General features: G+C 40.5%; 1 protein-coding gene across 7 annotated transcripts in view; it reads right to left on the bottom strand.

Moving 5' to 3' along the window:
- Positions 1-6,633: 6,633 nt before the first annotated feature.
- NIN (ninein) overlaps positions 6,634-13,986 on the bottom strand; it is a 105,635-nt gene continuing 98,282 nt past the window's right edge. For 5 of the 7 annotated variants that reach the window (XM_073350184.1, XM_073350185.1, XM_073350189.1 and 2 more), the window contains 2 exons: positions 10,048-10,161; positions 6,634-7,840 (listed from right to left, as the gene is read on the bottom strand). In XM_073350184.1, coding sequence (XP_073206285.1) covers positions 7,631-7,840; positions 10,048-10,161 — 324 coding nt within the window. In that variant the 3' untranslated portion in view covers positions 6,634-7,630. Of the gene's footprint in view, positions 7,841-10,047; positions 10,162-12,594; positions 12,901-13,986 lie in introns of those variants that run through there. The other 2 variants (XM_073350182.1, XM_073350183.1) reach the window with 2 other exon arrangements.

Below are 13,986 nucleotides of genomic sequence, written 5' to 3'. Positions count from 1 at the left end.
CCCCCGGGAGAGCGGGCTGGCGGCGCTCCGTGGCAGCGCCCCCTGCGGCCGGGAGGGCCAAGGGCGCGGCGCGTTCGGGGGCAGAGGGCTCCGCGGCCGTTGGGTCGGGAGGGGGCGGGGCCGCACTTGGGGAGGGGGCGGGGGCCGCAGCTCCCGCCCTGGGGAGGGCGCAGGGCCCAGCAGCCGGCCCAGCCCTGCAGGGGGCAGGAGGGGTCTGGGGCCCAGGGGGCCCTTCGCCCCAGCCAGGGCTCGGGGAACAGGCGCCTCTGGCGGCCGGGGGGCAGGCTGCAGGGCCTGGGCCGGTCCTGAGTCGGGCAGGGGGGCAGAGAGGAAGGGGCAGGAATGGGCCAAGACATGGCCGAGGGGAAGGAGGCTGGGAGACATGGAGGGCCAAGAACAGGCCCAGACAAGGGTGACGGGAGGGGAAAGAGGCTGGGAGACCTAAGGGGCCGGGAATGGGCCCAGACAAGGCCGTGGGAGGAAAGAGGCAGGAAGGGAGCACACAGGAGACACATTTTATGCCAGAGCACATGCCCCCTCTCATTGTGTTGGCCAAGCACATGGTCTGAGAGCTGGGTCTGGGGCCTCCATGTTTTATGGTAGGGCTAGTCACCTACTACTCAAGAAATTATATTAAATAAGTGGGTTGCCACAAACTCTCTCACGCGGTGAGCTCTTACCCCCCCCCCCCCCCCCCAGGCCTGTTCTCATTCTCCTGGCCCTGTCACATTCCTGATGGGCCAGTCGCCTAGAGGTGTCACACATGAACACTCACCCACGACAGCGAAAAGCAAGAGCCACTCGGCTCATGGAAGGGCACGCTGCAAAGCTAGTTGAGGTGTGCAAGCTCCATAGTTGTACTACTGCAGCAACCAGGACCCCAGAGTGTCAGGTGGGGGACACGCACACAACAAACAACAATCCCTGCCTCAAGGAGATTACCATCTAAGTGTTAAACAAGGGACAACAAATGGATACAGACAGGGAAGCACAAGGAACAATGAGACACTATTTGGTCAATGGGCACAGCACACCGGCATCAAAAACGGCATGGAAAAACAATGTAACTGTTGTTCTTTGAGATGATTGGTCATGTCCATTCCATTCGAGGTGAGTGCGCACCCACAGGTGCAGTCGTTGGAGATTTTTGCCTTAGCGGTAGCTGTAGGGTCTTCTTGAGTGCCTCGCTCCTGTGGTGGTATATTAGGCGCTGACAACCCTATGCCCTCTCAGTTTCTTCTTGCTGGGAACTCGGACAGAAGGGCAGGAGGACGGTTAGTGGAATGGACATAAGCAACACATTTTGAAGAACAACAGTTGCGAAAAAGGAGGTAACCATTTTTTCTTTTTTGAGTGCTTGCTCATGTGAGTCACTTAGAATGGAATCGACAAGCAGTATCCTCGGAGGTGGGCCTGGAGTTCACAGTTCAGCGGCTTGCAGTACTGCTCTATCGAAGCCAGTATTGTCCTGGACCTGCTGGGTAAGTGCGTAATAGGATGTGAACGTGTGAACGGACAACAAGGGGGCTGCCCTACAGATGGCCTGGCTAGGCACTTGGGCTAGGAAAGCTGCTGAAGAGACTTGCGGCCTAGTTGAGTGGGCGGTGACAATCAGCGCAAGTGACACCTTCGCCTGATTGTAGCAGCAGTGAATGCAGGCAGTATACTGAATTACCTTTCATCCTGTCGGCCACCGTGACGAACAATTGCGTCGACTTACGGAATGGCTTGGTCCTTTCAATGTAAAAGGCTTGTGCCCTCCTGATGTCTAGAGGATGCATAAGTTCGAGGGCGAAAGTTTTTGCAGATCCTGTACTTATCCTTTCTGTGGGACTCCCCCAAACTTTAAACAGCTCTCATCGGGGTCACTAATGGGCATCAGCTGGGTGCACTATGAACATGGCTTAAAGCCTGGAGAATGGGGCATACCCGGCTTCAAGGCGAACTCCTAGACCTTTAAGTTGGAGTAGTTGTTTAACTAAGTACCTATCAACAAAGGAGACAGAACAATGGACTGTAAGAACTGCTCACGCTCTTACAATCACAGACAAGGCACTCTGACCAACCGTCATGGGTGGTAAGAAGGAACAGAGGGGGTAGGGTCAGCAGTGCCTAATATAGCAGCATATGAGCGCGGCACTTAGGAGGGAACTACAGCCAACCCTACAGGTACCGCTAAGGCAAAAATCTCCAACTGCACGTGGGCGTGCACACACCTAGAATGGAATCGACATGAGCAAGCACTCAAAGAAGCCAACCCTCCAGCAGTGCAAATTAGAGGAAGCTCATTAACAGATTACCAATAGAAAAGCCTATTTGAAGTCACACACAAACAAAACATGAGGTAAATTTAATCCTAAATTCTGAATATTTTATAATTTTCACCATCAAATAATTGTGTATTAAAGATTAGCTTTTTAATAAAAATGTTTTGACTGGTAACAATGATTAAGGGGGAAAACAATGGATAATGAGAACAGGCTAGAAGTAAAAATAAATTAAGAGGTAGGTTCATTATTGGCTTTTTCTTCCCTAAACCGGTTTATGATTTTTTCATAATGGAAAATTCATATTGTTTTTATCATTTACTGCAGACCTGTCCATTTTTATTACTATTTTATCCAGTTAAAAATTTAGCTTTGATTAGTACGAACATATGAATTACAATTGAATAGAGTTATTGGTCTGCACAGCAAAATGTATGAAAATATTTTCATACAAGGAAAAAAAAGTAGTGAGTTTTGTAATTTATATTTTTAATTTCAGTATAAACAATGTCAGTTCATCTTTCTGTTTTACATGATGGTATAAAGACAACTGTTGTAATACAGTATATTATACTGATATGATACAATGCAAACTTGATAAAAAATACACCCACTAGTCTTCATCTCTACAGAAGTTAATTATCACTAATTACAGCATTTGACATTTAGTGGGAACAGAAGCTATTAATGGGTGAGAGGGCTGAACATCAGCAAAGCAACAGAACGCAGTTGTAACAACAATGTCATTTCCTTTAGTTTTACCAAAGGATTTTGCCGTTCTTTGCTAAAGTACACTGTTTCTTTAAACCATTTTATGCAACATCCATAAATAGTGAATGTCAGTTGGGTTACAAAATCCTTTTGCTCTTACAAAATCAAAGAATTTCCTTTCTTTGAATTTAAATTCAGCCTCAGCTGACTGAGGAAAAAGTGCTAATATATACTTTTTACCAATGCAAATTGACATACAGCTCCTTAACTGTGCAGATATAAAACAGCCCCTCAAGTTGTTCGGAATGAATTTGTATATATTCACCACCAAAAAAAACCAATTCCAAAACGCTTATCTTCACAGTGATTCACACAGCATGGTGTAGGAAACAATGGTAATATTTTTTAAAACACTGTTATATTATCTTTGAACTGGCAAGACCCATTGTTTTGATTGAGGCCTAGTACTTCAAGTTTTGTTGAGCATACATGAGTTTGCTATAAAAGACTTAGGCATTTTAAAAATGCCTATATGGTATACCCAGGCTTCTAACATTATATTCAGGCATCAGAGACTATAAATACTTAATACCTTTCATAAATATATATCCATTGGCTCAAATGCATGGTAAAAAAGTGTATGCAAGTAACTGTGCCAGCCCAGTGGTCAGGCAAACATTTCACTGACAGGGCATCAGAGTTTGGGTCCTCAGTTTCACCACTGCATACCATCTGGGGAGGAAGTGCCCTAAACTGCTTCTCAAGCAACCCCTTCTGGCAGATGCTCTAAGCAGCATTTAATAACTCTGGAAGGTGCAATGTCAGAGGGCACTTTTGAGAACTCTTTATTCACACAAATATCCCAGTGAAGTCACCTTGAATCTTGCCTGAACAAGGGAGGTTGAACTCCCTCGTGGCCCCCCCACCTCCCAACTGTCCTTAGTGGTGGGATTAGTATTTGAAGCTAAATACAAGAAAGGAAGGATAGATTGAGAGAGAATGGGGAGAAATCAATCTCTGTGCACTATCCCTGCAACAAAGGTTACCTATCCTAGCTTCACCTTTTTGAATTTGATTCTGATTAGTGCTTTTTTTTAATCCAACAGAAAATACGTGCCAGAAAGTCTAAATTTGGAGTCTGTTCTTTTATAAAAGCATCCACGTGAGATTTTATTTAATTATGCAGCAATTTAAGGACAATCTCTACTTCAATATCCCCATGATGTCTGACAATTTGCCACATATGTTAACATTAGGGGCTGGTCTACACTACCGCAGTAAATTGATCTAATTTACACAACTTCAGTTACATGAATAACGTAACCGAAGTCGATGTAGTTAGATCCATTTACCGTGGTGGCTATACTGCACTGTGTCAACAGGAGAGCATCTCCCATTGGCTTCCCTTACGCTTCTCGGGGAGGTGGAGTACACAAATTGATGAGAGAGTGCTCGCCCATCAATTTAGCGTGTCTTCACCAGACCCACTAAATGACACTCACTACATTGATTGCAGCAGTGCCGATCTACCAGTAAGTGTAGACATGTCCTAGGTCATGCCTCGTCTAGAAAAATATATTGCATTAAAAAGTGCTAGCGAACACCTTTTTCTAGGATGACCACCGCCATCTGAATTCTGTCTACTCTGCCATTGTAAAAATACTGCCTATTTTCCTAAGCTAGACATAGCCTTAGAGATGTGTGCTCAATTTCCTTATTGTCAACACACATTTTAGTCCAATTGTCCATGCATCAAAACTTTATTGTGTGTGTGACTTACCAAGCTAACTCGTCAATATTAGCATAAGCAAAATATATATACTCTGGAATTTAAAAAGGGAACTCCAATTTAACTCAATGTAATTTGCTATAATAAAAGACCACTTCTGCAATCAATGAAAAAAATGGTGTATGCAAGCCTTAGAGCTGGTCATTTACCAAGATAGAAGATTGAGAGTGGAAAGAGACAGTACAATACAGTCATGAAATAATTTTTAAGGTTTTCTTGCTTTGTGTAGCTCCTAGATAGGTTTGTGACATGATTGTCATTTGTCTATCTTTTAAAGGTATATTGAACAAATCTTAGTAAAGTTTTAAGAGTTGCAAGCTGATTTTTGTTTTGATTTTTGTTTTTAAATAAAACCCTGTATATTCATTGCACCCTTTCAACAGGAAAACAGTGCAGAATTTTCTATCATCAGACATGCATTCATGGTGATTATTTTCTCTGCCGTGTCCTTATGCGCCATTCCTGTACACAGGAAGAAAACAAATCTCTCTGGATTCTTGTAACATTTACAATATTGCCTGCATAAAGGAATTGAGCAGACTAGCAGTACAAGGAAAGGGTCACACCATGTATCTAGAAAAGGAGTACTTGTGGCACCTTAGAGACTAACCAATTTATTTGAGCATGAGCTTTTGTGAGCTACAGCTCACTTCATCGGATGCATACCGTGGAAACTGCAGAAGATATTATATACACACAGGGACCATGAAACAATACCTCCTCCCACCCCACTGTCCTGCTGGTAATAGCTTATCTAAAGTGATCATCAAAAGTTGGGTCATTTCCAGCACGAATCCAGGTTTTCTCACCCTCCGCCGCCCCCCCCCCCCCACAAACTCACTCTCCTGCTGGTAATAGCCCATCCAAAGTGACCACTCTCTTCACAAACCTGGATTTGTGCTGGAAATGGCCCAACTTGATGATCACTTTAGATAAGCTATTACCAGCAGGACAGTGGGGTGGGAGGAGGTATTGTTTCATGGTCTCTGTCTGTATATAATGTCTTCTGCAGTTTCCACGGTATGCATCCGATGAAGTGAGCTGTAGCTCACGAAAGCTCATGCTCAAATAAATTGGTTAGTCTCTAAGGGGCCACAAGTACTCCTTTTCTTTTTGCGAAGACAGACTAACACGGCTGTTACTCCGAAACCATGTATCTATTATCCAATCCCTCCACCCTCCAATTAATAGGTAAACTTTTAGGTATAACAGTCTTGCCAGTGCTTCACTGGCTTTCTAAATCAGTGCTTCACCTGGCTAAATCAGTATAAACTGAAAGTCATTCTCTGAAGGCTGGCTAGTGGCTTATGGCAAGTGAATTGGCAGCCTCATTTCAGTTCCTAGTGGACAGTTGCATGTCACAAACACTACTGTAACTGGCATCTTGTTAGCAGTCTCAGAGACAAGGGGTTGAACACATAGTTTGAACATGTTTAACCCTTCCTTCAAATCCCACTACTGCTGCCAAACTGGCCCCTCTCACCTTGATCCTTCAGCCCTCATACAGACTGTGCCAATCACAACACATTTTCCAGTCTTATCCTGGCCCCTCTCACCAGTATTAAATTCACATTAACATTTTAAAAATCTTATGGTCTTAAGTCTATTTTTATCTGGTCATATTAGATAATACAGTTTGGTTTATCATTCTTTTCATAAACAAGGTTTCTTAAAGCTTGAATAAGTGGTCATCTTCATACACAGACATTAAGTTCTGTATTTATAGTAGTGCAGGAAGCTAGCTGATGCTATCATTCCAAGTTGCTGAGGTGACCTCAAATATAACTTCTTACAGTCACAAACTCAGATCCTGTAGCAGGATCCACTAGCAGAGACCTGTTGGTCGAGTGTCCCAACAGGACTGACACCAAATAGAAGTATGTATGGTCATCAGAGGTCCATGTTAGTAGACCCCATTGCAGGATCATTGCCATAGATATTACAGACTAAGGTTTATGTAGGTCCTCTTCTCCATTCTCCTGCCAATACAGGATTATTCCATAAATACATCTCAGTGCTTTGTTTAGTTAAAAAATATTCAAGTAGAAGCCACATCACCTTCTGTTTGGAGATTGTTCCTCTGTTTTAATTTAAGGCCCCTAATATATTTGTAAAGGAGTGTTTAATTGCAGCTGTGTAAGTCATTGTCACACTCACCACATGGGACATTTTTCAGGATTAGATACTGCTATGTTTAGTTAGATGGCAGCATTCTATTTACCAAGTTTTAACCACCACTAGGGAAGTTGAACCCTGGAAAGAAACAGCCATTGATCAACTGGGCTAGACGTCTAGTGCATCAGTTGAAGCATACTGCTTTAGGGAAACTCCAGAATCTATTTGCAGTATATAGGAAACAGATGAAGTCTGTTTCCTAATATGGATTATTCTGAGAATGATATCTAGAGATGACCCAGATGATCTGTTGAGTTTAGACTTTAAAATATTATACATAGGCTTAGAATGTTTTAAAAGTTTAACTGAGACCTGAGTTGCAAAGGTTCACCTTAGACCTAGGTTTCAATATAGGCGTGGGTTACCAAATTAATTCACTACAATAAATTCAGAGTTTATATTTAAAAATAAAGCAGTTACAATAAGTTAAGTTACATAGAATCACAGATCCAAATCTTTTCTACAATCCTGAATAGGGTAGTTTTTGACAAAACTGGGCAGGAAGGTGGTTTAGGAACGCAATCAGAAGTTTGTTGGCAGCTACCAGTTTAGGTTTTAACTTTAAACTATCTACTTTGAGACCTCTGTTAACGAACATCTATAATACAAAAAGGCAGCACAGTGAGAAGTTGAAATCTTAACATTTCAGTAAAGTGCAAGAGAGCTTTTGAATATATGTATGGCTTTGCTATGACCTTAGTTGAGATGTAGAATTCAAAGATGGTGATGCCAGGTTCTTAACTATTTTACTGAGGTTGGCAATCTTTTCTTCTAAGAAGTAGTTTTTCTTCTCAGCAGTTTTCTGTCGCTGTTCTGTCATCTCCAGAGCTTTCAGCAATTGTGCGTTCTCAACATAGAGATCCTTAACCATTGCATCTGCTTTAGTATTCTTGGAAAGCTAAATATATATATAAAAGTTACTCCCAGCTTTTTATGTATGAAGAGATACAAGTGAAAGCAGTGCTGTGTTTAGGCAAGCTGCTGGTTCAGTTTATTGTGAGCACCCTCATCCATGCATTCATGGAGTGCATGATTATATGAAATCATCCACAATAAAAGGATATACCAAATTGGATATTTTCACGTGTTATAAATGAAACATTTCCTGATGTTTATGGGCATTACTAGTATCTTGAAGGTGGAAAGAGCTTGTGCAGAAGATCAGATATGAGAGAGATATTATGGGTCCACAAATCAAGATCTGCAAACCCTTGCTTATGCAGCTAGTACATAAAAGTGTTTGTAGAATCATGCCCCCATTCTTTAAGGCTGGGTAAATTCTCATACACAAGAACCCATCAGCCCAGAGTGGGAGACTACTGCAATTAGGCATGTCCATTGGGTCCCATAGATACAGCTGTGATGGAAAGTTCTGGACTACAGGCTTCCCCTATACAAGTGAGTGAAGTACACCAGTACTCTGTCTTTATTTCTTAGAGAACAGCTCTGTTGTGGATGATTTGGGGCTATGGTAAGGGCAGCTGGACCCTGTCTGTCAGTACTGCATTTCCCTGATGGGTGGGTAAGTAAAATCTGTTGGCCTCCCACTTTACAGGAGAGTCCAGCTGCAACTGTGACTCCAGGGATGAGCCCACCAATGACGATAATTCCTCCTGCCTGGGCCTTCCACAGCACTGTTGTCCCAAATCCCTTGTTCACTTGAACAACTAGCTTGGTCTGCTCAGGATTCTCTTCTGGCCAAAGACTATGTACTTGAATTTAATGGTTAGCCATATGCTTGGCCATATTAATCTGCCTGGCAAATTCACTACCAGATATCTCAAATCTTTCTGGAGACCAGTTGTCTTCTTATCTTCCTTCTACTCACTCACTGCTCAAGAAAGTCCTCTCTGCCACTCCTGGAGATGTCTACCAGTCCCTGCTCCTCTCAAAAGAGATCAGTAAAAATTAAATAAAATTAAAATAAGTGAACCCAGAGACCACCTTATCTCCTGACAAAGGGGAGATCTTAGTTTTTTTGACTCCTCTAGCAACTTGTGTTTTGAATCTTTGGAAGCTTTGTTGGGTTTAAGATGCAGTTCATCCACTTGTATAGTGAAGCTGCCTCTGTGGGACTAAATTTAATTAAAATCGGTTGTCTCCAGCTTTGAGTGGATAGATTCTGTCATGAGGGAAATATGAGGTAGGAACAAATTGTCTCAGCTATTTAAATCTAATATGCCAACAAAAAATTGCATTTTTTAATAAATGTGTTGACTATTCACTAAGGAAAGTATTTTCAGTTTCCCCACAAGTAACCTGATTTAATAATACATCCCCAAAATGTAAATTGTCTGACTGAATGTAGAATTAATATAAGTTAAGTAAATCATATACAAGACTTAAAATCTTATTTTGGGGATGGATTTTCACTCACCGTGAACTCCTACGTGCATTGAAAGGGAACACAACATTTGTGACGTGGTGAGGAAAGTTAAGTACACATCCATGCTCAATATACCAATCTACATGCATTGCATTTGCCAGTTCTCATCTATTATATCTCAAATAAGAGATCTTATTTGTACACTTTTCACCCCTGAACTGTGAAATAAACTTGAATGTTAGTGTAATTTATTTAGTGAGACTGCTAAAAAGCTCACTGGAATTCATGGGCATTTTTATATTTTCCAACAGGGAAGAAGATATGAACATTTAGGTAATTCAGAAAACGCTTGTATCCTAATAAAGGAAAACAGGAGCAAAGAACATGCTGTTTGTCTGGGTAAGTTTTTCCCCTGCCATGTGCTATAAATCCTTGGGAAGGAACATCTCCAAAGTGTAATCTTTGGGAAAGTACCTTGTTCTTCCCCTTACCCCATGTACAACCACTCTTCAGTTAGGATCCTTCTCCCAAATTGGAGAGGTTTGTTTCCCAGTTTTAGGTCTTGCAAGGTACTGAACAATCATAATTCCCAGTCAATTAACAACAAATTGTGGATGCTCAACCCAGAATCTTTAGTCAAGCGTGCGGTGTTTTAGATCAAAACCATGAAAGGGCTTTTACAATCTACTTTGAACAAAAGTAGAATCTGGCATACTTTGCTCGCTTAAGTTGTGTACACAAGGTATGTGTGATCCCAGGAGAGGAATGGTAAGGCTTACTTGTTCTTTCAGTTGGTTCACTTTATCTTGGAGAAGCCTCTTCACAAGCTTCAATTTCTGCTCAACATCCATCATACGTTCTTCCATCATCTTTAGAAGCTGAGCATGGCCCCCCTAAAAGGTGAACAGTTATGTGAGAGTTAAGTCACAAAGACAAATCAATTGTTATTTGTCTTCTCTCAAGTGATACCAGGCTGGGAGACAGATTTGGTGGCCAAGATAAGTCTGCTTTAAAAGATGGGCTCACAGCTGTTATGCAGTTAGTGTAGGCAAATATTTATGCACTTACTCCAAAGGGACCCAGTCAACATTAAAATAATTTTTAGAGTTCTATGTAGCAATACCTTAGATTATTAAGATTTAACCAATCTAGTTTACTTTCATATTTACTTTTTTCTTTTCACTCAGCCTGGAGAATGAAAATCAGACCTGACGGTTTTCACTTTTGGTTCTCATGCTCTAGACAAAGTTCTGCTGCGTTTGGGTTCACTACTGCAAGGGAATAAAAATCATATGAACGTATTTTTATTTTGTAAAATATTTTTAGTAAACTGAAACTTTAGGGCTTAAAGTTTGACAGTGTCTCCTTAACTTCAAATAATCCCCACAATCTTCAATCTTTAAAAATAAATGGTGGGATTTGCTACTTCCTCAAAGTTTGCTTTCTTTATTATAGCTGTAGATTACAGGCTTCTGGTTATTCAGAAATGTTAGTAATCAGCCTCCTTTTGCCAGTTTTCTTCAGCAATGTAACTCACAAGCCAGGGGAAACACAATAATTTACTGCAATGAGAATGCCTGCAAAAATCAGACTGCATTGCGATTTTCCTGGAGCAGTTGGAAAGAGGAGGCAGCAGATCACAAAGAAAGGTATTTGGAGACATTTTGGTAATTAGCAGTCATAGGAAAGGAAATACAAGCAATGTTACTTTAAATGCCAGTTTCTACCTACAAAGACATCTGAGTGGGTGTTAGCCAAGAGTCACTTTGATAAAATACTGAACCTTGAAGGGGCCCGTAAGCGAGCCACTTTCTTACATGGGGTGGGGCATTAATGGGAGGCTGGAGGAGGGTGTATTTTTTTTCCAGAGGAGAATAGTTGCTTATTTGTTTAAAATTCTATTAATCGATTCCATTACGGAGGGAATTGCAAATAGAATTACATTTACCTGAAGAAGCTCCAGAAGGATCTCAATAGAAGGGATTTTATATATCATTAAAAACTATTTCAGAATTACATATCATGTAGGAAGCAATATATAATGTAGTAGGACTGGGGACTTTTCCAGAGGGATTTAAAATCTAGCAGTAAGTAGAACTTACCATAACAAGTTCTAGCCAAAATACTTTCATCTATCTTTTTTTAAGTTTAGTGAGATACTCTGAAACATAGTTCGTAAATACTTTTGTTTGGCTGTTCGTGCATGAAGTGAATAATTAGACAAGCATAACTGTATGCGGTGTTGTAGCTGCTGTGGTCTCAGGATGTGAGACACACGAGGCGGTGAGGTAATATATTTTACTGGACCAACTTCCATTGGTGAAAGAGTCAAGCTTTTGAAAATAAGCTCTGAGGGGCCTGAAAATTTACCTCTTTCACCAAAAGAACTTGGTCCAGTAAAAGATATTACCTCACCCAACTTGTCTCTCAAAACATACAGGTCTCTGCAGCTATTTTTTTGTTTGCTCTGGTTTATTATCTCTGAGTTGTGTGTTCAAATGAATTTGAGAACACCAATTAAAACTACGTTTTACCTGATTAGTATATGAATCCATAAAACCTTCTCCTGAAGTTACAGGAAGTGAGGAAATGGACTCAGAGCAGGTCAGGTCCATTCAAAAGATGTAAACCTCAGTGAGTCAGGACAGAGTTTTGTTAAAAAAAAAAAAGAAAGTTTCACACAGCTTGTACTCCAAGTAGACAAGAGCCAGGCTATAATGCTGTAAATGTTTATACACATCTGTTAAAATAATGCTGAAGTCTAGCTTAAAAACAGTAACTGCTGGGAAACGTGGGAATACTAAGAATTGTGATTCAAAGATGGACTTCAGTCATTTACAGATACTACTTTTTTGTCCAAGTTTTTAAATCCAACACTACACAGGAAGTGGATGCTTGAGGCCCAATTCCTTCATCAAGTGTGCACATGCAACTCTTACTAAAAATGTACGTGCAACTCCCACTCAAGTCGAGGACAGAATGTGGGTCCATGTTATTACATACTATGCAATAGTTCCCATCCACAATATCAGAGAACAGTGATATAAATATTTTGGCCAAAAGTTTTTGTTTAGAAAAGCTGAAATACTGTAGTGAGTATGATACATTAGCAAGACAGAGACACATCATTATATTTAAAACATTTTATTTCTCAGGTACATCATGAAGTGTCATCTTTCCCTGTTAAAAAGTTTATACATCTTGTACAAAACTCAATATAAATAACCCAGATTTTCTTTGAATCTTATATATAAAAATTAGTACCTTTTGATAAAAATAGTTACAACCGTTTGAGAAAAATAGTGTATTTCTTTCCACAATGAACAAGTCAACAATTTAAATAACATAAATAAAAAGGGTTTGTAACAAATTAAAAACAACCGCTTGTGAATTTTCTTCACGGAATAGGTTCTGCACAAATAAATAGGAAAAACATAATACTGTAGAGGCTTGCTTTTTTTTTTTTTAAAAGCACAGAATAATTTGATCCTCAAATTTCTCAGCTTATGCCAGTTTGAGTGTAAGTAAGTTTATCACTGTAAGGAATGAGATCATTAGCAGCCAAGCTTTCAGAGGTGCCCAATCCTCCTGTAGGAATCTGCATGCACTGCTCGCTGCTCCGGTAGCAAGGCCTAGAGAAAGAAGGCAAGTGGGACACTTCACCCTGATATCAAGATTTTTTTTTTTTTAAATACATATACTGCTATTAAAGTAAGCCACCACCACCTAAACAAGCAAAGCAAAACAAACAAAAGCAACAGTCATCACACAGCATGCAGAGAATCACAAATTACATTTTTCTAAATATTTGTACAAGCACTACACAAATGTAATTGTGAAGACATTCAGAAAGTGTTTTCTAGGTGTAAGGACTCTTCGGATGGCTCACCAACATCAATTTTGTCAGAAAATTTTTTTGGGGTGGGGAATGTCAATTAACTTTATGCAGTTGCTAACTAGAAAAAGTGAAGCTGTAAACTTCTGGTTAGAGAAATACAGCTGCCACAACATGTATATAGTCTCAATATTTTTGGGAGACTCGCAGCATCGGCTTGAAGGGTGTAGTCCAATTTAGCTACATTAGAAAGAGTTCTCAGCATTTCCATTATAAACCTAGTTTGTAAAGAGTCTATATCTGGGACACACAAATTGGCTCTAGGCTAAAACTGTATTCTGAAAGGAGTTTCACTACAATAAATTGCAGTTTAAATTTTTCAAATTCAAAAAACAATCTGGAGGAAGCTTTTTGGCGTTTATACTGTGTCCACACAGGGATAAAGTGAGGGACAATCAATTTTTTAAAGTATTTTGGACAGATCAGTGCATGTTAGAAAGCGTGGCATTAAACAAGCGCAGATTCTAAAACATACGGAAAAAGAACTGGTTAGGTGATGGGTTACTGTATATGGAGGAGGAAGTGAAAGAAGTTCAGGGATTGCTATAGGGGCTAATATTTCCAATTCTGTCTGTAGTATAAGTGACAGAGGAAAGTATCAAAGTTTGCCCTCAACATCCAGAAAGGCCAAAAAATAAAAATCATGTAGATGAAGGATCTAGAGTTCAGAAAGTTCTAGACAGGTTAGTGTGACTAACAAACGGCTCAAGAGTTTCAATTTAGACAACTTGAAGTCATGAGTACAAAAACCAGTGATCTTGAAGGGCACCAGCTTGAGAGCGATTAGAGACAGAACCAGGACAGAACATGGCTGTAACCAAAA

This window comes from Lepidochelys kempii, chromosome 6 (assembly GCF_965140265.1).
Source record: "Lepidochelys kempii isolate rLepKem1 chromosome 6, rLepKem1.hap2, whole genome shotgun sequence".
Lineage (NCBI taxonomy): Eukaryota > Metazoa > Chordata > Testudines > Cheloniidae > Lepidochelys > Lepidochelys kempii.
Note: the sequence above shows the minus strand (reverse complement) of the source record. Positions and strands in the feature narration are given on the sequence as shown.